This window comes from Myotis daubentonii, chromosome X, assembly GCF_963259705.1.
Source record: "Myotis daubentonii chromosome X, mMyoDau2.1, whole genome shotgun sequence".
Taxonomy (NCBI): Eukaryota; Metazoa; Chordata; class Mammalia; order Chiroptera; family Vespertilionidae; genus Myotis; species Myotis daubentonii.
This window is the reverse complement of record NC_081861.1, coordinates 84,631,544-84,654,898: the sequence shown is the minus strand read 5'-3', so window position 1 is coordinate 84,654,898 and position 23,355 is coordinate 84,631,544. Positions and strand designations below refer to the sequence as shown.

The window sequence follows — 23,355 nt, the reverse complement described above, 5'->3', positions numbered from 1 at the left end:
GAGGTTAATTTTTTGCAGGTAACATAGCTAGTAATTGGACAAATCAAAGCGGTTTGTTCACCACTGCATTAACTACACTTATTTGCTGGATGATGAACAAATATGTGCAAATAACCACACCAGTGGGCACTCAAATAATGCGGGATTTAGAGTAACTGACACCAGGACACGTCAGGTGATCCACACTGGCACAATTCCCAGCTCTTTACCACCCATCCCTTGTTTCCAGAAAGGTCAGAGGATGCGGGAGAGACCTCGGATCGCTTAGAACTCTGACGGTATCCCAGGAAGTAGCGCCGCTGAGTCACAAAGGCGGCTACGTAGGGACTACCCAAGACAAAAACAAGGGCGGTGTCTCCCCGGAGGCCAGTGCGCAGCCGCAGAGCTGGACCCGCCCGTCGCTCCGCCCCCGGGAGAGTCGGAAACACGATGGAGGAGTACCATCGCCACTGCGAGGAGGTATCGCCACTCTGCCGCCTTAGAGCGACCCCAGCCCCCTCCCACCTCAGCGCGTGGCTCTCTGCCGTGCGCTCTCCCGGCCCTCGGAGGCCCCGAGAATTGGGTATCCTCCGCCAGGCCGCGGGTTCACCCCTCCCGTCTCCCTTCCCCCACACCGAGGCCTGGAGGGTGGGCTGAGAGGCCTGGGTGACCAGGGCAGTCAGTAGCGATTGGGGTTGGCAGTGGGGCAGGGTCGAGGGGTGGAAAGCCTGACTCGGGATGCGTGAGGTGGGGGTGGGTTGCAGGGCACCGCCATCTGCAGGGACAGACTTTTCAAACTCTCTGTCCCTTGGCGTCCCCAAAGTAGGTGCCGCCGCCCTGCAAGAGAGGCCCTAGTTGCAGAGCCACTCCAGCTCCCTGTCGCTCTGTCCTGGGTGCCTGAAAGAAGGTGCTTCATGGATTAAGAACCATTGTTTACTGACTCAGACTTCCTGAAACCCCACCAGAACCCCATGGTGTCCGTTATTTTCCTGTTACTGGTGGCAGCTCTGACTTTCATGGTGACTTGCCCAAAATTAAAACTGCAAGGAATGCCAGATGCTCCAATTTGAACCCAGGCCTGGACCTCCCAACAACTCTTGCTTCACTTTAACCAAGACAGGCCTGCAAGTGTAGAAGAGACAAAGATATTTTCTGTCTCACAGAAAATACAGCCACAGTTGAATGGTGCGATGAAAAAAAAAGTAGGCGCATAGTGGAGGGGCAGCATAAAATAATATATTATAACCCCCCCCCCCCCCCCAGAAGGGACTTCTGGTTTATCCATCCTTAGGATGTGGGCTCCTATAAAAGCTAAAACTACATTTACATTAATTAGTTATGTGATGCAGTTAGCAAACATACTTACAGATTAGTGCTAAATTATTATTTTAGAAATTGAGCCACAAACAATTTCACTCTCAGGCATATACCCCAGCAAGTGCTACTCTGACTCTTAAGAGGCTTCTGTATGGCAGTACATCCTAAATACTTATATTTAAAAAGAAATGAAATTACATGTTACCATGACCACACCATACATCCGATTATGTATTTGTGATCTTCCAAATCAAAGTGGAATGGCCACCCTTTAATTTGTAGACCACTTTCAAAAATAGATGAGGACCTTATTTTAAGGTGAAATGAACATTTTAATAGGGTAAAAATGTGTGGGCTGTTTTCATAATATTCCTAATAATGTAGGGTATTTTTATTCCTTTATTGGTGAAGTCTGTGGTATAACTGAGTTGAAAATACATCTATATTCAAGATGATGCTTATTTTCAGAATTTACCTGTTTTTTAAACCATTTTTTAATTGTATAGTGGGATTTGCAAAAATGCTGATGTCAGAAAGCTTTTCCATGGATTAACCTGAAGTATTTTGGTGTAGATTTCAATCTTATCATATAGCCTAGTTCTCTACTATGGGAGACAGACACTTGGATGTCATTAATAGTTGCTTTTAACTCAGGAGTCAATGAAGTCACTTTAAAGGAAAGACTAAGTTGCCAGACCTATTATATAGTATTAAAGGGTCATTAATTGACAATGGCCAAGTATTTTCATAATTCTTAATTCAGGAAAGCCATATTTTTGCCTACCATAAGTTAAAAACAAAATTAATCTATTAAGCACTCTGTTCTCATGGACCACCTCATTCTCCCTTCACTGCAGCCATCTCTTGTATATTGATGACACATCTTTATATCCACCTCCTGCTATTTCCTGCACTCTCCAGTGCAATGATTCTCAATCTGGGGTGTTCATCAGAACCACTAGTAAAGCACTTTTAAAAAATGTAGGTGCCCAGGTTCTGACCCAGACCAAATGAATAAAAGTCTTCAGGGAGGTAGGTGGGAAAAGCAATCTATAATATTAAGTGTTTGAGGTAGGATTAGTAGCCTCAGTAGACTGGATTCCCCTTATATTCACTAACACTTGTCTAAGCCAGCCTAGGAGATTCTGTTTACCACAAATAAGATGAAGTCTGTGTTACAAGCAGCTTTGTCTTTTATTTTCCCCATTTAGGTTGGTTTCAATGTGGATGAAGTCCACAACCTTGTTAAAGAGGTAAGTTATACATCTTGTTCATTTTGAGGGCTGCTGCATTGATTGCAATTTTTTAAAAGCTGTGTTTTGACAATACAAAGTTAGAAACCTTAGTATTAAAACAAGATTTTTTTTTTTACTTTTCTTTTATATATATACTAGGGGCCTGGTGCACGAAATTCGTGCACTGGATGTGTGTGTGTGTGGGGGGGGGGGCGGAATGTCCCTCAGCCCAGCCTGCCCCCTCTCACATACTGGGAGCCCTCAGGCGTAGACCCCCATCACCCTCCGATCGCCTGATTGGCCCCTTGCTCAGGCCTGACGCCTCCGCCAGAGGTGTCAGGCTTGGACAGGGGACCCCCATCTCCCCCCGATCACTGGCTCTGGCCCCCGCCCAGGCCTGAGGCCTCTGGCCCAGGAATCATGCCTGGGCAGGGGACCCCCATCTCCCTCTGATTGCTTGCTCCACCCCCCGCCCAAGCCTGACGCCTCTGACCCAGGCTTCAGGCCTGGGTAATGGGACCATCGTATCCCCCCAACCCCCGGCTCCACCCCCCGCCCAGGCCTGATGCCTCGGCCAGAGGAGTTGATCCTCATCACCCTCCGATCACCAATCACCGGATCGGCCCCTTGACCAGGCCTGAGGCCTCCGGCAGAGGTGTCAGGCCTCGGTAGGGGACCCCCAGCTCCCCGCGGTTGCAGGCTCCACCCCTGCCCAGGCCTAACGCCTCTGGCCTAGGCGTCCGGCCCGGGCAGCGGGGACCCACAGCGGCAGCAGCCCCGTGACCGTGGGCTCCACTTTAGGCCCAGGCAAGGGACCCCTAGCTCCTGGGACTGCCAGCTTCAACCGTGCCCAGCTCCCATTGCTGGCTCCACCCCTACTTCCTGCTATCACTGGCCAGGGCAGCAAAGGCGCCTGATTCTCCGATCATGGCTGGGGGGCAGGGCAAAGGCGGCCCCAGGGCCGCCTTTGCCCTGCCCCCCAGCTCTTAGCTCCCCCCTGGGTTTCCGATCACTGTCAGTGGCAGGGGGCTTCTTCCTGCTTTCCCTTTTGCCTCCCTGCATTGTGCCTACATATGCAAATTAACCGCCATCTTGTTGGCAGTTAACTGCCAATCTTAGTTGGCGGTTAATTTGCATATAGCCCTGATTAGCCAATGAAAAGGGTATCGTCGTACGCCAATTACCATTTTTCTCTTTTATTAGATAGGATATATATTATTGATTTTTTACAGAGAGGAAGGGAGAGGGATAGAGAGCTAGAAACATCGATCAGCTGCCTCCTGCACACTCCCTATGGGGAATGTGCTCGCAACCAAGGTACATGCCCTTGACCGGAATCGAACCTGGGACCCTGCAGTCTGCCGGCCGACGCTCTATCCACTGAGTCAAACCGGTTAGGGCCTAAAACAAGATTTATATATATATATATATATATATATATATATATATATATATATATATATTTTTTTTTTTTATTGATTTTCCACAGAGATGAAGGGAGAAGGACAGAGAGCTAGAAACATCAATGAGAGAGAAATATCGATCAGCTGCCTCCTGCACACCCCCTACTGGGTATATGCCCGCAACCAAGGTACATGCCCTTGACCGGAATCGAACCTGGGACCCTTGAGTCTGCAGGCCGACGCTCTATCCACTGAGCCAAACCGGTTAGGGCCTAAAACAAGATTTTTAATATTTGTTCACTAACTCTTTACAGGAGTGCTCCTATGTTTGTTTGTTTTTTAAACCACCTACTCTCCCTAGACTGCTTTTCCTTAATGGGAAACTAAGAGCACTCATTTTTCTTTCAAGTTATCTAAACAACAGAAAAACATCATGGGGCTCTGGATCCCCCTGTAAATAGCTATTAATTAAGATTTAGACTTCTTAATTAGCATTAACCAGGAGGCCCACTAGATAATGAGGTCCTTAACCTGTCTATTCCCAGGGCCCAACTGAGAAAGTGGACACATAGCAGGCACTTGTAACTCACTTTTTCTTTGAGAATTTATGTGGGGGAAATTCTATTATTGACAACAGATAAAATGTATGTATATCACTGATAAGTGAGTGGTTCTAAGACTTCAGAGGGAATTAGCATAGGGGCTCAGAGTAAGAAATCTAAGGACAGAAAATAAAGGAGATAAGGAGATTAGAAAGAAATAAGGAAAACCTAAATACCTGCTGAAACTATCGAGAAAGTACTGAAATGTTTTAAAATAGTGCACTCTCACTCTCTCAAGTCTTTCCAATGCCAGAGCAGGGTAGAGGATAGACATGGAGCTGAAAGTCACCTGGAGCAAACCTGAGATTTGTTTGAAGTCTCTTATTTCATATAAAAACTTCAAGTGAAGCCTGCTTTTGACTCCATAATTTATCAGAGTTTGTTTTTTATTTAAAACTAGGGGCCCGGTGCACGAAATTCGTGCACTGGGTGGGGGGGGGGGAGTGTCCCTCAGCCCAGCCTGCCCCCTCTCACATACTGGGAAGCCCTCAGGCATTGACCCCCATCACCCTCTAATCGCAGGATCGGCCCCTTGCCCAGGCCTGACGCCTCTGCCTAGGCGTCCGGCCCGGGCAGCGGGGACCCGCAGCTGCAGCGGCCCCACGATCGTGGGCTTCACTTTAGGCCCAGGCAAGGGACCCCTAGCTCCTGGGACTGCCAGCTTCGACCGTACCCAACTCCCATCGCTGGCTCCACCCCTACTTCCTGCTATCACTGGCCAGGGCGGAAAAGGCACCTGATTCTCCGATCATGGCTAGGGGGCAGGGCAAAGGCGGCCCCAGGGCCGCCTTTGCCCTGCCCCCCAGCTCTTAGCTCCCCCCTGGGTTTCCGATCACTGTCAGTGGCAGGGGGCTTCTTCCTGCTTTCCCTTTCGCCTCCCTGCATTGTGCCTACATATGCAAATTAACCGCCATCTTGTTGGCAGTTAACTGCCAATCTTAGTTGGCAGTTAATTTGCATATAGCCCTGATTAGCCAATGAAAAGGGTAGCTCATACGCCAATTACCATTTTTCTCTTTTATTAGTGTTGACTAGTAGCCCATCGCGCGATATTGCGTGCAGTAGGCCGCCTGCCGCTTCCGTGGGAGCTGGCAGGAACCCACAGCGAACCGCAGGGAGCCACGCTACTTCCACAGGAGCCATGAGGCTTCCTCAGGAGGTGGAAGCGAGCTGCCTGCGCCCACGGGAGCCAGGATGGAGCCAAGCTGATTCCGCAGGAGGCAGGAGGGAGCTGCGCTGCTTCCACTGGAGGCAGGCCCGCCGTCTCTTCTCTGGGCCTGCACTCAGCTGTGGAGGCTGCGGGCCGGCCCCTCCTGTCCATGTCTGTGTCCACTCCGGCTCCGGGGGGGCCGCCTGAGCCAGGGTGCCGCAGCTCGCAGGCCCTGTCACTGTCTCCATCTCCACTCCGGGCCTCACCTGCGCCGGAAACCTCCTTCTGTCTGGTCATGACCCCTTATGGTGTCCTGGCCTAATTTGCGTGTTTTCTCTCTCTCTCTCTCTCTCTCTCTCTCTCTCTGTATATATATATATATATATATATATATATATATATATATATATATATATAAATTATTTGTATTACTTAACTCCTTCTTGCAAGTACTTAAGTAAAACCAGTGCTCTAAAATGCACCTACCTAGCCACCACCAAGTATGTGTATGCCAGTTTAAGAAGCATGGCTTTTTTAATTTAATAAAACAGCACATGCACATCATTTTAAGAATCCAACAGAACAGAAAAGCTTACAATGAAAAGCAAGAATCCTCTCTCCACCCTTTCCCATACCCAGTTCCATTCCCTAGAGGAAATCCCATCAGTGCACAACTGTTTTTATTTTCTAAGAGAGATTACTTATATATCTCCAAATAATGTTTATACCATCATTTCTTGATTTATGAATTATAGACAACATTCCTAGAGCTCCTGCTATGAGAGATGAAAATTTAGTTCCCTCAAATCACCTGCTTCTTCCCTCAATAGTGAATTCAGTATTTTTACTTAAATATATTTACACTGTTAGGAGCATGTTTCTTTTCTACTCCTGACATTTCCTTCCATACACAGGATTTTTCCTTAACATTTCTGGCCTCTTGTCCCACCTGTCATTATTCCTCCCCATGGAGGTACAGTAAATTGCCTGTTTGATGAGTGACAACCATTGATCCACCATTCTCATTTGGAAAAACAAATCTCCCAAATGCCTTGGACTTAAGTATTTGTTTTCTCCTTTCCTCTCCACCCAGACCAACAAAAGGCACCAGCCTGGCTATGTGTTTCTCTCTGTTGACTCAGCCTTTCCCTTGGATGCCTCTTCTGAGGTCTGAACTGAACACGTAGAGAGATAGCAAAAACAAGCTTCAAACCCCAACCTATTCTTTACCAATAATAAAGATAATATTTTATCCTCTTTCTAGTGACTCTTGTCTTTTCATTTGGCTCAGAATGTTAGTAAAGAATAAGGTCTATTTAAAAGGCTCCTCAAATAACCCAGCATCATTTTCTTCATGTTCCATCGACCACGAACACTTTGAAAAAAATGAGGTTATCACTCCTGCCCTTCCCATGACCTCTATGCCAATTCCACCTCCCAGCTGACTGCATTTTGCTTTTGTACTATCAAGGCATTGAAAATATTTGCATTGTTTTAAAAATTAAATATTCCTGGGTTACATAGTTCTAATACATATTTCTAAACTATTAAAATATGGCAGGATTTTCAGGTGCTTATCTAGGACTCAAGCTGACCCTAGCTGTACTAGGCCAGACCTGATTGAGTTTTGGGTGAACTTGTGCACCAGAACATTCAGGCAAGTAAGGCACTGTCTCAGGACAGGCTGATAAGGTGTTCAATGCCTACCAGGGGTCCTCAAACTATGGCCCGCGGGCCACATGCGGCCCGCCGAAAACATTTATCCAGCCCGCTGGGTGTTTCTGCCACCACTGCCTGTTGCTGAATTTGTTCATAGTGTTTTTTTTAAACTATAGTCCGGCACTCCAACGGTCTGAGGGACAGTGAACTGGCCCCCTGTTTAAAAAGTTTGAGGACCCCCCTAGACTAAAGGCAGGTAAGGTCGGCTAAAACACAGGCCCTAAGAGCCATACCCACAAAACAAGCCTGCTTCCTAGGCCAGCTCATTTTTTTTCTAGGATTTGGCACAGTTAAAAATGACTCAAGGCTATTAAAAGTGTTTATAAATACCTTACCCACAATGCAGATGCCACTAGACTAATTCCTCTGCCAGAATTGATTCCCAAAGAGAACTACTTGTCTATTTACCTAACAGGAGAGCCAAATTGATATTTCAAATATTGTTCTTAAGATTTTGATTTACCATCACATAGTGTCTAAAAGATGTTAAGTGATTATTTTTCCAATATAATTTCTAGTATAGGACTAAAAAAACACATAATGACCAAAGGCAGGTATTTCTACGGTCTCTTATTTCTTTGGTATATATGACATATATTCTGTACTAATAAAAGCATAATATGCAAATTGACCAAACGACCAAACAGTAGAACCACTGGATGACCACACTATGACACGCACTGGTGCCAGGCCAGCCAAAGTGGGTGCCATGCGACTGGTTGGGGGGCCCCTCCATCGCCCCATGATCACCCTGCAGAGGGAGGCCCAGGCCACTCTCTGCAGGGTGATCAATCAGGGGATTCTGTGGAAGCCGAGAACCAGGGGTGTGTGACAATGGACGCAGGCAGCGCCAGGCCAAGACAGGTGAGGGCGGGGGGGCAAGGCTGGGGCTGTGAGAGCAACAGCTGGGGGAAGGAAGGCATACCTTTGAACGAATTTCATGCATTGGGCCTACAGTAAATACATAAATTTACATATATAAAAGTATGTGTGTATATATGTCTATAAACACTTAAAGTAATATTTGGCCTCCTGAGATATGTTATTTTGTTCAAAAGACATCAATTTTAGAAAACAGTAAATCAGTTTTCTAGATTCATACTTAAACATCACTTTCAGAGTAAGCTCCAGGATGCCTGGCAGTATACAACAAAACAGAGAAGCACTGCCCGGGTGGGTCAGTTGGTTGGAGAGTCATCCCATATACTGAAAGGTTGCAGGCTTGATCAGTCAGGTGCATACTGGAGGCAACCGATCGCTGTTTCTCTCTTTCTCTTCCTCTCTCTCTCTAAAAATCAACAAAAGCAAAATGCGGTCAGCTGGGAGGTGGAAGTTGGCGTAGAGGTCATGGGAAGGGCAGGAGTAATAACAACCTCATTTTTTCAAAGTGTTTGTGGTTGATTGAGAGAGTGAGAGAGCACTATTTTGAAACATTTCAGTACTTTCTCGATAGTTTCAGCAGGTATTTAGGTTTTCCTTATTTCTTTCTAATCTCCTTATCTCCTTTATTTTCTGTCCTTAGATTTCTTACTCTGAGCCCCTATGCTAATTCCCTCTGAAGTCTTAGAACCACTCACTTATCAGTGATATACATACATTTTATCTGTTGTCAATAATAGAATTTCCCCCACATAAATTCTCAAAGAAAAAGTGAGTTACAAGTGCCTGCTATGTGTCCACTTTCTCAGTTGGGCCCTGGGAATAGACAGGTTAAGGACCTCATTATCTAGTGGGCCTCCTGGTTAATGCTAATTAAGAAGTCTAAATCTTAATTAATAGCTATTTACAGGGGGATCCAGAGCCCCATGATGTTTTTCTGTTGTTTAGATAACTTGAAAGAAAAATGAGTGCTCTTAGTTTCCCATTAAGGAAAAGCAGTCTAGGGAGAGTAGGAGGTTTGCTTAAAGTCATCAACTTGGGGATGGTAAAGACAGAATTAAAATACTGTAGCCCTGACCCCTGGTCCATTGACCCTCCTAACTCTTATACTATTGCATATTCTAGGAGAATAATTTGAGCCCCATTCCTTTCTTCAACTCCTCTAAATTTAACTTTTCTTTCTACATTTTATTAGGGAAGATTTCATACTGCCCAGCTTAACATTTCATATTAATTTGTGCCTTTCTGAATTTTAACTACAATTGTAGTAAATGAAAGCTGCATATGTCCACATGCTCGTGTGTATGTGTGCGTGTGTGTGTGTGTGTGTTTGTGTGTTTGTGTGTGATTAAGCTGGATTCTATAAATTAATTGAATGAGTGCTTTATCATCCAGGCTCTATCACTCAAATATAAAACATTAGCAGCAAAATTAGGGAAAGACAAATACTATATACTCACTTATATGTGGAATCTAAAAACGTCTAACTCATAGAAACAGAGAGTACAAAGGTGATTTTTGAGGTCTGGGGGAGCCGGAGGAACAGGGCAATATAGATCAAAGGGTATAAACTTCCAGTTAAAGATGAATAATTTCTGGTAACCTAATGTACAGTGTGTAATTACAGTTAACACTGTATTGTATACTTGAAAGTTGCTTGAAAGTAGATCTTAAATGTTCTCTACACACATGCAAAAATAATAACTATGAGAAGACTGGTTCATTAATTCACCTTGTCATAATAATTATTTCACAATATATACATGTATCAAATCATCACATTGTATACCTTAAAGTTACATAATATCGCCCTAACCTGTTTGGCTCATTGGATAGAGTGTCGGTCTGTGGACTCAAGGGTCCCAGGTTCGATTCTGGTCAAGGGCATGTACCTTGGTTGCGGGCACATCCCCACTGGGTTGTGTGCAGGAGGCAGCTGATCGATGTTTCTCTCTCATCGATGTTTCTAACTCTCCCTTCCTCTCTGTAAAAATCAATAAAAATATATTTAACAAAAAAGAAACAGATAAAGTTACGTAATATCATATGTCAATCATCCTATCTAATAAAGAGGGAATATGCTAATTATTGCCCTGCCTTCAAAGATGGTGGCGCCCACAGCCAAAAAGGAGGGAATATGCTAATTGCCACGCCCACAAAGATGGCAGTTTCCACAGCCACAAGATGGTGGCACCCAGTCCCCTCAGCCCTGCTGGGGTGGCAGGCATGCGGAAAGGCATGTGCCTCCCTCTGGAGATCTCTAGTCCCCTCAACCCCCCAGCTGCCCAGGGCCGGCCTGAGGTGCAGGCCAGCCTTGGATGACAGCTGCCCAGCCACCCAGGGCCGCCCGAGGCTCAGTTAACCAGGGCCAGGCTTGTGCTGCCAGCAGTGGCAGCAGCAGAGGTGTGATGGGGCGTCGCCTTCCCCTGTTTGCGGGGTCGCCTCCGGCCCCTGAGGGCTCCCAGATTGTGAGAGGGAGCAGGCCAGGCTGAGGGACTCCCCCCTCCAGTGCATGAATTTTCATGCACTGGGCCTCTAGTATTTCAATAAAACTGGAAAAATAAAATAAGCAGTAATAATGATAATTATGATGATAATAATATTTAGCATGACTTATTGTGATTACTCTGTGGCCATCACTGTGTTTGAGCACATGGCATTCATTATCTCCTTCCAGACTCACAACAACCTGATGAGATGAAGCTGTTATATCTTTAAGCATTAGGAAAATATGGGCTTCAGGAGGTTAAGTCTCTTGCAAAAGGATACACAGGAAGTAGGTGGGAGTGGTGATCTTAAAACCTAAGATTGTGATTCTAAACCAGTGCTCAATCAAATATCAGAAGTGAATAGAAGTAAATATTGTGGAAAATCATTTAACTTTCTTTTTATAGGGCACCCCAGAAATAGTGTTTGTTGATGATTTGCTTTTAATAGCAAGTATGCTAGTTTTATAGCTAAGCAATTCTGTGATATGAATGAGAATGTAATTATTATACACTAGGGGCCCAAGGCACAAATTTGTGCACCCTGAAAGGAACTGTGGGCTGCAAGCCTGCAGTGGGTACAGGGGCAGGTCTCGGCCCATCCTCTGTGCCCCCGGATGGCCCCTCCCACTGTGGCCCCCAGTCTCCTGTCTGCCAGCAGCCCTGCTCCTGCCACATCCTTTCCCATGTGCTGATGGCACTGGCCCACTTGCACCCGCTGATGGCGCAGAGTGATTGGAACTGGCGCCAGTAGTGCCAGTCACCCCTCACGAGCAGTGGGAGGTGGAGAAGCCCTGAAGGGCAATCAGGGCCGTCATCCATCACTTGCACCCGCACCCACTGATGGGGCCGAGTGATCGGGGCTGGCGCCACCGGCAGCAGGTGCGAGCAGCAGGCAGGACCACAACACGCGGGAGCAAAAAATTTTCAGTAACCACCAGAGGCTCACCCTGATGACAGCAATCAGTGTCCTGCCACGGCTGATGCCCACTATGTTCCACCCTCTGCCACCTGCTTCTGATGAACTGGCAGGTCACGGCTTGATTCCTGGTCAGGCCATATTCCTGGGTTGCAGGCTCAATCCCCAGTGTGGAGTGTGCAGGAGGCAGCCAATCAGTGATTCTCTCTTATCATTGATGTTTTTATCTCTCTCTCCCTCTCCCTTTCTCTCTCAAATCAATCATAATATACTTTTAAAAAATCCCAACTGTTTGAAAGCCATTCTTTAACCAATTTATAACACCCTTTTAAAATCTCTACTGGCATAATCCTTTTATGATATAACTTAAAACCCTTGATTAGCCTTCCCTGTGTTACAGAATTATTAGCTTCTTTGCTAGATTAAGTTCTTTACAACAGAGGCCATGTCATATTTATCTTTATGTGACCATAGTATCTCATAGTGAGATAATGCATGTGGAAATGCTTTGAAAATGCTTAAATAATTAGAGACACTGCTTACTAAATACTTACTAGATGCATATTTTCTAAGATGCTCTATTGGGTTATAAATGCATTTTGTATTTTGCATACATTTTTGCTGCAATTTGTATAATTTGTTTAACTATTCTCTGCTCTTTTAGTGTATAGATGGAGTTTTGGGTGGTGAAGATTATAATCAGAACAACATCAACCAATGGACTGCAAGTATTGTGGAGCAATCCTTAGCACATTTGGTTAAGTTGGGAAAAGCTTATAAATATATTGGTAAGTGTTACTATCCTTCCTTAGAAGTTCACTCACCTTTGTTTTTGTAATTTTCTCTGAATTTAGAAACTATAATTGAATGATAGACACTGTAGTTGGATATTAATCCTATCTAATAAAAGAGTAATATGCAAATTAACCATCACTCTGTGACAAAGATGGCCACGCCCATAGAGGCTGGGCAGGATGCTGGTGGCATCACCCCGGCAACGTGAGCCCAGCAGGCAAGCGGAGCTACAGGCAGCACCCAGCAGGGCCTGCTGGGCGGTGGTGGCAGCAACTTGCAAGCAGCACCCAGCAGGACCTGCTGGGTGGTGGCGGCGGCAACCACAAGCAGGCAAGCAGGCCCACAGGGAGCACCCAGCAGGGCCTGCTGGGCAGTTGCTGCAGAGACCAGGGAGCAGGTAATTGGGGCCCGCAGGCAGTACCCAGCAGGGCCTGCTGGGTGGTGGCTGCGGTGACCTGTGAGCAGCCAAGTGGGGCCTGCAGGCAGCACACAGCAGGGTGGTTGAGGCAGCAACCTGCAGGCAGGCAAGCGGGGCCCGCAGGCAGCACCCAGCAGGGCCTGCTGGGCAGTTGCCGCAGAGACCGGGGAGTAGGCAATGGGGGCCCACAGGCAGCACCCAGCAGGGCTTGCTTACCCATCCCGGTGGTGTGGAGCAGGCAGGCCCCACAGAACCATGGGGAGTGGGCCCAAGCTGTCAGTAGCACATCCCCTGAGGGCTCCCGAATTGGAGAGAGTGTAGGTCGGGCTGAGGGACCTCCCCCATGCCCTGCACGCCCCCATGCACGAATTTCGTGCACCAGGCCTCTAGTAGGGTATAAAGGACTTCTGACTTATTCATCCAAAGATAATATATGATAATATCTAAAAGATAGAGATAACTTTTGCTATTCAAAAGCCTTTTCTTGGTAACATCACCTTTTATATTTACACTAGTAGCCCTGTGCACGAAATTTGTGCACTTGGGTAGGGGAGGAAAGGGGCCCCTTAGTCTGGCCTTCACCCTCTCCAATCTGAGACCCCTCAGGGAATGTCTAACTACCTGTTTGTGCCCACACTTTTAACAGATAACGGCTCCATTGTTGTTTCTTTCTTATGCTTAAAACCATTGGAATTAGTAGGTATTCGAAGTGTGTGTACATTTTGGGGGGGCACCCTGTATATCTCTAGTCGACGGTGAAAGAAACCAACAGCAGATTTGGAACCCCCAGACAGAGAACCTCGCTCACTCCCAGCATGTCTCCCCACTTCACTTTCACCTTCGTGGGCAGCAGGAGAATCAACGCTTTCTCTCATTAATTCGGAAAAGCACGTCCTGTCACCTGCTGCCCGGCAGGAGTGCGCTAGGCCCCAAGCAAGTGAGGCTCAGTCAGGGCAGCAGTTGCTCATGGGTGCTGGCACCCAAAGTGCACATTCCTCCTCTACAGTCACCCCGACTATCCCACTGTTTCACTGAGAGGATGGAATTCCTCTCCACCTCTGGGTTCTTGATCTTGAACACTGACTGAAGGCACCTCAGCGAGGGCCGCCCGCGCCCACCAGGTGTGTCTGTCTGCATCTGCTCCTGCCTCAGCACCTGCATTAACCCCCCAGAGGTGATCTCGTAGCTGCACTGGCCTCCGTGGGTACAGGGCATCACCACTCCGCCCTCTCACTGTCATCTCACAGGCGCCCACCCTCAGCACCCAGAACACCCAGACACTCTCCAAAGGATGTGAGTGCATCAGAGGGGATATGTGCACATCCTGTGGGAGTGTTAGGCATGCCGGGTTGATGGAAGTATGGTGGAGAGGCGGGGGGAACTTGTGCACGCCTTGGTTTGCAACTGTTGCAGGCGCGAGAGGGTGACAGTGTGCTGGGGAATGTTCGCATGCCAGGGGGGGATGTGCATACTGGAGGCCTCTGACTTTGCAGATCCGCAAACCCCCGTGGTGCAGCCAGGAGGACGTCAGTCTGGCCCGCCACGGTGGCTGTCCCTGTGATCCTGCACCTTCTGGGCCAGGAGGCAGATCTTGCGCAGCCACTCCTGGGCACTGATGGCCTGCAGGCGCTACTTCAGCTTAACCTGCAGGCTCCGCTTGGCGCACTCACAGCTGTCACCACCGCCATGTGGGGAGTACAGGCCGCCCTCCACCAGCCTGCCTCCCCTATCCAGAGGGTCTCTGCGCTGCTCACCTGCCCAGAGTGACTGAGGCTGGGCGGAAGCCAGGCGTTCTGCCCTGCCCAACCCCGGCCGACCCGCCCCTGTGTGAGCTGCCACTCCGCCAGGAAGGGTCACGGATCCGGGTCCCAGGACCGCGGACAGCCTCAAGTGCTGCCCCCTGCCCAGCAGGGTCACAGATCAGTGTCTTGGTCCTGTGGACAGCCTCAAGCACTGCCCCCCACCTGTCAGGGTCACAGATCCGGGTCCCGGGACCGCGGACAGCCTCAAGCGCTGCCCTCCACCCACCAGGACATGGATCTGGGTCCCAGACCGCTGACAGCCTCAAGCACTGTCCCCCACCCGCCAGGTCACGGATCCGGGTCCGGACCGTGGGCAGCCTCAAGCACTGCCCCCCACCCGGCAGAGTCACAGATCAGGGTTCGGGACAACGGACAGCCTCCCGTGGTGACCCCCACCTGCCAGGTCACGGATCTGGGTCCAGACCACGGACAACCTCAAGCACTGCCCCACACCCAGCAGAGTCACAGATCCGGGTTCGGGACAACAGACAGCCTCCCGCGGTGCCCCCCGCTCGCCAGGTCTCGGATCCGGGTCCCAGACCGCGGACAGCATCAAGCACTGCCTCCCGCCCGGCAGGGTCACAGATCTGGGTCCCAGACCGCGGACTGCCTCAAGCACTACCCCCCGCCCGGCAGGGTCACAGATCTGGGTCCCGGACGGTGGACAGCCTTGCCCGCTGCCGCCCACCTTCAGTATGCAAATTAGCCGCCATCTTGTCGCTTCAGGGTGTGGGTCCTCACTGGGGTGCCTTGCCAGTCTGGGTGATGGGATGATGGCTGTTTTCAGGCTGGTGGGCAACTGAAGCTCCCAACCTCTCCTTTTTTTCTTTTTTTTCTTTTTTAATTCTGGGATTTATTTGCCTTCTATGGCTGTCACTGGAGCTGAGAGCCGGCTTTAGCTCTGAGGCTCGGCTCCAGCTCTGAGACCTCGGCTGCTGAAAGCAGGTATCTGGGTTTGTTTGGGTTCTATAATTGTAACACTGTTGTGATCCTGCTGGCTGAAGCCCGGCTGGCTGAAAGCAGGTTTCTGGGGTTTGTTTAGGTTCTATAATTGCAACATAGTTGCTTAGAGTTGCAGCATGGAGGCCGGCAGCGGCTGGCGGGGAGCCTTGGCTTCCTCCATTGCTGGAGCAAGCAAGCCTTTTGTTCGCTTCAGCTGCCTGGCTGCCGGCCGCCATCTTGGTTGGCAGTTAATTTGCATATCTCCCTGATTAGCCAATGGGAAGCATGTCAGAGGTACTGTTAATTACCATGTTTGTCTATTATTAGATAGGATCAGTTAGCTCTTTCCACCACAACCTACTGGGCACTACTATCTACTTTTCAGTAAACACATGCCTCCTTACATGTAGGACTGTGAAGTACCACACAATAATTATTTCTAAAGTGGAATATTTTCTTTGACTGAATTATGTCCATGAGGCAGGGCACATAACCACTGGTTATGGCAATGGGCAACAAACAGACTGGATCCAGTGGGGACAAAATCATGGTGTTAAATAATCAAGGTGAGGGCTTTTTTATTTTTTAAATTCTTACTTGCTAAATGCTTTGTTTTCTATTATTTTTACATCTTTTAAAGCCAAAAACTCAAACACTTAGATCTTGGATATCTTTTCCTTTGTTTATAAGCATCCTCACTCTGTGACTTTATTTTTAGTGACCTGTGCAGTGGTCCAGAGGAGTGCATATGGCTTTCACACAGCCAGCTCATGCTTTTGGGATACCACATCTGATGGTAAGAGACCTTAAGCTTATTCAAACAAAATCCAACTACTAACAGAGTCAAACAGTGTACTTATTGTCAAATGCTTATTTATTTCTAATTCTGAAAAAAACTTTATCAATAGAATTGCTTCGTATCTAACTATAACAAGTATGTCTTCAGACAAATATGAAATATTAACATTTAACAGATTGCAGGAAATAAGATATTAAAACCTATGAAAATATATTATCTGGTAATTTCATTGTTTTGCTGGTATTTCAAAGTCCTTTTGTGTGTGTGTTTTCAGGAACCTGTACTGTGAGATGGGAGAACCGAACCATGAACTGTATCGTCAATGTTTTTGCCATTGCTATTGTCCTGTGACATCCTAAAAATGTTTGGCCAAAGCCATTCACTTAAGAATTTGTCAGTGTATACTTTCTAAAAAGAGTAAGTTACTTATTAATACTCTAGATGACAAGTGTGCAATATGCTTCAAAGCTATCAAAAAAACTGAATATTATAATCAAGCAATCTCATACATAGTAAGTTGGCAGATTTGCTCATATTCTATATATACAGAATCATTTCAATAGGAAAAAATTAATGTCAGCAAAAAACAAATACAGAAACATGGCATGACTTGAAAATACAACCTTATATTTACACTAGCTTTTTACTAACATGTACCTAAGGAGTTAGGGAAATCTATTCTGCTGGGGTCCAGCCCCAGCAGGTCCAGGGGTTCCCCAAGGTGTGGACGGAGTCGGAGAAGAATGAAGGGCACGGAGTCAGCTTTTAGGTGATCATAATAGCCAGATTCTCTCTTTTATTGTCATCTAACATCTGTATTTATACTATTTGGTTCTCACCTGGGGAAACAACCTCTCTTCTCCTAGCCAGGTTCCTCCCCCTATTGTCCTCTTACATCTGCATTTATTCTATTTGATCTTAACCCCATCCATTCCATTCCAAAGGCTAGGGCGTTTCTCATCTCTATTTCAAGGTTCCTTGAAACATTCCTGCAGGGACTGCCTCAAGCAGCCAGGGTGGATCGGCTTCCATCAAATTCCCCCATTTTTATTTTTTAAATGACAGAACCTTGTTAGAAAAAAAGAGGGAGAAGAAAGGGAAGAAGGCAGCATCCTGACACAGCCCTTTCCTTCAGCTGCCCCTTTCCCTGTGGTCCAAGGTAGAAATGGGAAACAAGTCCTGTTGCAGTGAGAGGGCAGCTGCTGTCAGCCAAGTCTCTGTTTTCTGGGTACAGATCTCAGCTGGACCAAGTCTCTTTCTGTTCCCAATCTGAGCTGGGCCAAGTCTCTATCCGTTATCTGGGTCCCGATCTGGGCTGGACATGGGAAGCAAGAAGCAGCCATGGGAAGCAAGAAGCAAGAGGAAGCAAGAAGCAGGAGACCTTCCTCAGAAGGGGCGAGTATTCAAGCCCCTGCACCATTAGGGGGGGGGGTGAGGATCTGTGCCCCACCTCTGTTGAACCCCAAGTTCTCTCCTACTGGCCCCCGACTGTGCCTGTCTTAGGTTGCCCCACCTTGTGGGGTCTTCCCGTCTTTGACTACCAGCCATCTCTGGGCCAAGTAGGGTGATGTGAGGTTCAGTTCTGTCTCCTTGGTAGCCTATGCCCCTGTGGCCTCCATGCCCAGCAACTGCCTTTGGATCCCCTCGCCTGCTGGTGGGGCCCCAGCATTGATCACATATCTTGGGGAACCCAGGTTTCTTCTCCAGAGAGGGCCCAGCTTACACCATTGGGCAAGAGACAGATCCATGGTACCAGCCACCGTGACCTCAGCATTAACAAAGAACTCAGGCAACAGCTGTAGAATATTGGATAGTGAGAAGAGGGTCCCTCTTGACACAAGGGCAAGAGGGGCCAATACAGGACAAAGGAGAGTCCCGGGACAGGCTTTCTCAGACCAGGATGTCAGGTTCTTGGCACAAGATAAGTCCACATATGGGGCATATACCAGACACACCCAGTCATGGCAGAAAAGGGAGGGGCCTTTCCTGGAACAGTAGGGTAGGGAGATTCTAGAAAAGGCTGTGTTCAGGAGAGAAGGAGAAAGGCCAAAGAACCAGCAAACAAGTAGTTAGATTTATAAAAAGAAAAAGGAAAGGAGATGTGGGGCAAAGCTGGGACATAAGGACAGACAAAAAGGAGGCACATGTGATCCTCCCAATGGACAGGTGGTTCCAGCTCAGGGCTGCACATCTGCTGCAGACGGGTACTGGTCAGGTGTGCTACCTTAATGGAAGTAAAACTTAAGCATCAAGAACAAAACTCTGGCTATTAAAACAATAACAAGACAATGCCAATGCAAAACCCAAAACATTTCAAAACTTAAACATAACATTTTTAAAACTAGTAAGAATAAAAAAACAATGGCAATGCAAAACAGCAATAAGTGAGTTTCTGCTAAATGAAAATTTCTTTTGCTGATTTACTCAGAGTCCTCAGACTTGGCTGAGAAAGTAGCTTCCACTTCTTGCTTTTCTACCATCTGCTGGGCTTCAGTTGTTAACTTCTTCAACTGACCGCATGTTGGCACCTTAGTCCCTTGCATAGCCTTCCTTTTCTTCTTTTTTCCGCTTTTCTTTGGAACAATGGGACAAGGAGCTTCTCTGTGTCCATTGTGGTAATACAGGTAATGCTCTGGTACCCAAATTGGTTGCACTGCTCCTTCTGGAAAAATACAAAACACAACCTCTTCCCCACATCATTACGAGATCTGGTAAAACTCTTCTCTGGTTTGTGTATCCTTCTACCAGGCTGAGTCGGCAGAGGCTATTGTACAGGAAGCCCGATGCCTTTTGGCTGCTGTACAACCCTCTGCATTGTATTTCCCAAAAGTCTAACATATAACATTATTCTCCCCCCCCCCTTTTTTTTATATATAGAAAAGGTTTATATTGATGGAATTGTCAGTTTTCCTTTTTGTGTCAAGAGCCAACTTTGATGTGTTAAAACTAAGTAAAATGCATTTACTCAATCAGTAACATTTTTAAGAATAAACTTCAAAATTGCAAGACATAATCAACCAACAGATTTAATTCTGTCCTCTAGATTTTTCATGAGGCAAATTAGATTATTGAACAATTTTTATAATTTGATTTAGTAAACTTTACTTTTTAATTTCAAGTGGCTCTGGAAAACCACATTTGAGCCTTGCAAAACAGGTTCTGGCCTACCTGGTCTTTTCAGATGTAAATTGACCACATTCTTTCTTTAAGATTTTGCTACAGGCAGGAGGTGACTATCACCTTCCTTCATTAAGAAAAGCTTTCTTAATTAACAAAAGACCAGTTTTTTACCTTGGCTCCTTAGATTTTTATAAAGATATATTTCAATAATTTTTGAGATTCAAATCCAAATTATTATTTTAAGGCATATTCTTTAGCAAATTTTTGTAACAGAGACAATTTTACTGAATTTTCTTTTGCTTTGGGGAAAGTTTCAGCAAATGACTCAGATGGCATATTTTTCCCAAAGTCATGCTTAATAGAAAAAGACATTTTAAATTTTTTCCTATTTCGCTTTCCAAAGTCATGGCTAGCACCCAAGGTTATCTTAGCTAAAGTTTGGTTGTCATAAGATGTTCTCCGGTAATTTTTAAACAAAACATTAAGTAATCTCATTGCGGGAGAGCTTATAGCTCTGCCTTTTCCTGCTACCTTTGAATCTCTCCACACCAGAGGCGGATTCGGCAGTGGGGTTTCATTTCTTATTACAGATTTTAGATTCCAAACACAAATTAAGATATTAATTTGAACAAGAAACCCATTGAGGTGACCATGGCACTCTTTTTTTCAGCCTGATTTAAAAGAGTACCTTTTAATATTCCAATTTCTTTATAATTTGGTCTTTTTGTACAGGTGATTCTATTAACGGCAAATGAAACATTTCGGGATTAGGACATGGAGGTGGAGGGAGCCATGAAGGCCATCCCTCCCATTTTTTCTTTTCTTTCTGCTCCTCTTAAGTCACTTTTCCTTCCTCAGAAAAGCATGGACACACTTCTTGTATAAAACATTCCGTCTGACTGGGCGTAACCTTAACTTCTCTGCTAGCAAGCATATGTGTTAAAAGATCAATAAGGAGTCTTTTTTCTTCTAGACTCAGTATGGCACATCTTCTCAATCTAAGTTCTGTACTATCCACCCACTTACCCTACTTATCCTCTATAGGGGGGTCTGCAGCACCCTACGGTGGAATCCTATCCGTCCCGAGTGCGGGGGGGGCGGGGGGCTTACCTAGGGGAATCCTGTTCGGGTGCCAAAATGCTGGGGTCCAGCCCCAGCGGGTCCAGGGGTTCCCCAAGGTGTGGACAGAGTCAGCGAAGAATGAAGGACACGGAGTCAGCTTTTAGGTGATCATAATAGCCAGATTCTCTCTTTTATTGTCATCTAACATCTGTATTTATACTATTTGGTTCTCACCTGGGGAAACAACCTCTCTTCTCCTAGCCAGGTTCCTCCCCCTATTGTCCTCTTACATCTGCATTTATTCTATTTGATCTTAACCCCATCCATTCCATTCCAAAGGCTAGGGCGTTTCTCATCTCTATTTCAAGGTTCCTTGAAACATTCCTGCAGGGACTGCCTCAAGCAGCCAGGGTGGATCGGCTTCCAACACTATTCAGATAATAAAATTCTCTTTCAGCTTCAGAGAAGTTAACAGGGATAAATATATGAACAAAAAGCACTGCTAGGATAAATCTGGAGAAAATAATTATTAGCTAACGCTTTTTTAAAAAATATATTTTTATTTTTTTCAGAGAGGAAGGGAGAGGGAGAGAGATAGAAACATTAGAAACATCAATGATGAGAGAGAATCATTGATCAGCTGCCTCCTGCACGCCCCCTGCTGGGGATTGAGTCCGCAACCTGGGCGTATGCCCTTGACTAGAATCGAACCTGGGACCCTTCAGTCCGCAGGCTGACGCTCTATCCACTGAACCAAACCAGGTAGGGCTAGCTAACACTTCTTAAGTTTGTATTTCTTCTCAGCTGTACATATGATTTAGTAGAAAGCAATTGTTCTTTTTTTCCTCTCAACTAATATTGCAGTAGCAACTACTATTAACTTGTTTACATTTTTTGAGAACTGTTAAAACAGTTTTTAAAATTTCAAAATCTTGGATTTACATTTGAGGGCAAATTAAATCTGGTAACCTTGAATTCCCTTGTTAAACAGAATGAGTTATGGTGTATGATGAAAAGTATCTGCCTGACAGCTGCCTTACAATTCACGCATTCCATGTGTAACAAATACTATTGAATGCCTGTTTGTTATGAGCATATTTCTCTGCTAGTCATTATAGTTATCTGCTGTTCAAATACTAAGTTTCTTTTGGTAACTGTTCAGTTGGACTGTTAACATTTATGTTTGTGGGAAGAAAAAAAGTTGTTTACAAGAGAGGGAAAAGTGAATCTGGTTATTTATGTAGCAAAGCGAAAAGCGCTTATTGCTGACAGAGAATCGTAACTTTAAGAATTTTTAAGAATTGCTCCTAGCAAGTAAAAAATGAATAAAACATGCAGTTCTTAGTTAAAGGCCTTATTAGAGGAGTCTTACTATACAAGTAGTAAATTTTATCATTGTTTAGTTACAACCATCTGTAAATAATTTTAAATGCTTATGTGGGATTCAAATTAATTGGAATAAAGTATAAATTAAAAGTATATAATCATTGGCAAGTTATTGAAAATCTCAGGGCTTATAAAATGTAGTTAAATTTATTTAAAAAACTAGAGGCCCTGTGCACGATTAAATCATGTGCGTGTAGGGTCTCCTAGGCCTAGCCTGCCATCAGGGCCATGTCCGCCGCCCGCGATGCCTTGCATGCTCCGCGGATGCTGCCGGCGCCCCACAACACTCTGGGGATTCTGCTGGCACCCCGGGAGGGTGGGGGGAAAGGAGGGTGGGGAGGGCTGGGAGGTGGGGTGGGGTGGGGGTAGGGCCCGAGAGGTGCTCCATGCACCTCCTGGTGACCAGTCATTATGGTGTTACGGCGTTAGGGCCATTGGTCTTTTATAATATAGAGAAGATCTACAGCTGGTCACCAAATGCAAAGTCAATCTGCTGTTTAACCATGAAAACAAAATCAAGTTTGCATATTACCACTAACACACATACATATGGGTAATAGAACCATGTTTCATTGAATTTGGGGGAAAGAATAGCTTGGTATTAATAATGCCAATATTAAGATAGTATTCTTGTAGGAATACTATGTGCATGTTTGATATTTTGCTGAGTAACAATAATTGTTCAATGTTTAAGAAGAATATTAAGAAAATACAAGGGTAGAATTTAATGCAGTGATCTACATTTTTGGCCCATGGGAAACTCTCGTAGTCATTACCTACATATTAGTTTATGCTGCTGGCTTTTGTGCCCTTGAAGATTATAATAGTGACCAAAATATCTGTGCAACTGAGACTCATTTTGATTATTGTTATTGAAGCCTGATCATAAAAAAATAAAATAAAAAATACCTTGTGAACTTGCTATCTGATCTGTTTCTAGTTACAACATAATAAAGATTATTTTTCTGTGCTATACGTTTGTTTCTGGATGATCAGTAAATAGTTAAAGAAATGGCATTGTACTTACTCTAGAAAATTGTAAACAGGAGGAATGAGGAAGAGAAATGAATGTCAGACCATCCTATCTAATAATAGACAAAGATGGTAATTGACCATACCTTTGCTACTCCTCCCATTGGCTAATCAGCATGGTATGCAAATTAGCCACCAACAAAGATGGCGGGTAATTTGCATACTGCAGGCAGGGCGGGACAGTGTGAGCCACCATCCGGGCCCGTGTGCAGCCCTGCCCCCAGCCGGGACCCCCGTGTGCAGCCTAAGCCCTGCCTCCAGCTGAGACCCCCCATGTTCTGCCTAAGCACCGCGCCACCTAAGCCCCGCC

General features: G+C 46.0%; 1 protein-coding gene across 1 annotated transcript; it reads left to right on the top strand.

Moving 5' to 3' along the window:
- Window positions 1-341: 341 nt before the first annotated feature.
- On the top strand, window positions 342-22,986 carry DYNLT3 (dynein light chain Tctex-type 3). Its single transcript, XM_059680379.1, has 5 exons — window positions 342-459; window positions 2,508-2,549; window positions 12,354-12,477; window positions 16,365-16,442; window positions 16,720-22,986. Exons 1-5 carry the CDS (start codon window positions 430-432, stop codon window positions 16,794-16,796), a joined length of 351 nt encoding a protein of 116 aa, XP_059536362.1. The 5' UTR covers window positions 342-429; the 3' UTR covers window positions 16,797-22,986.
- The last annotated feature ends 369 nt before the right edge of the window (window positions 22,987-23,355 follow it).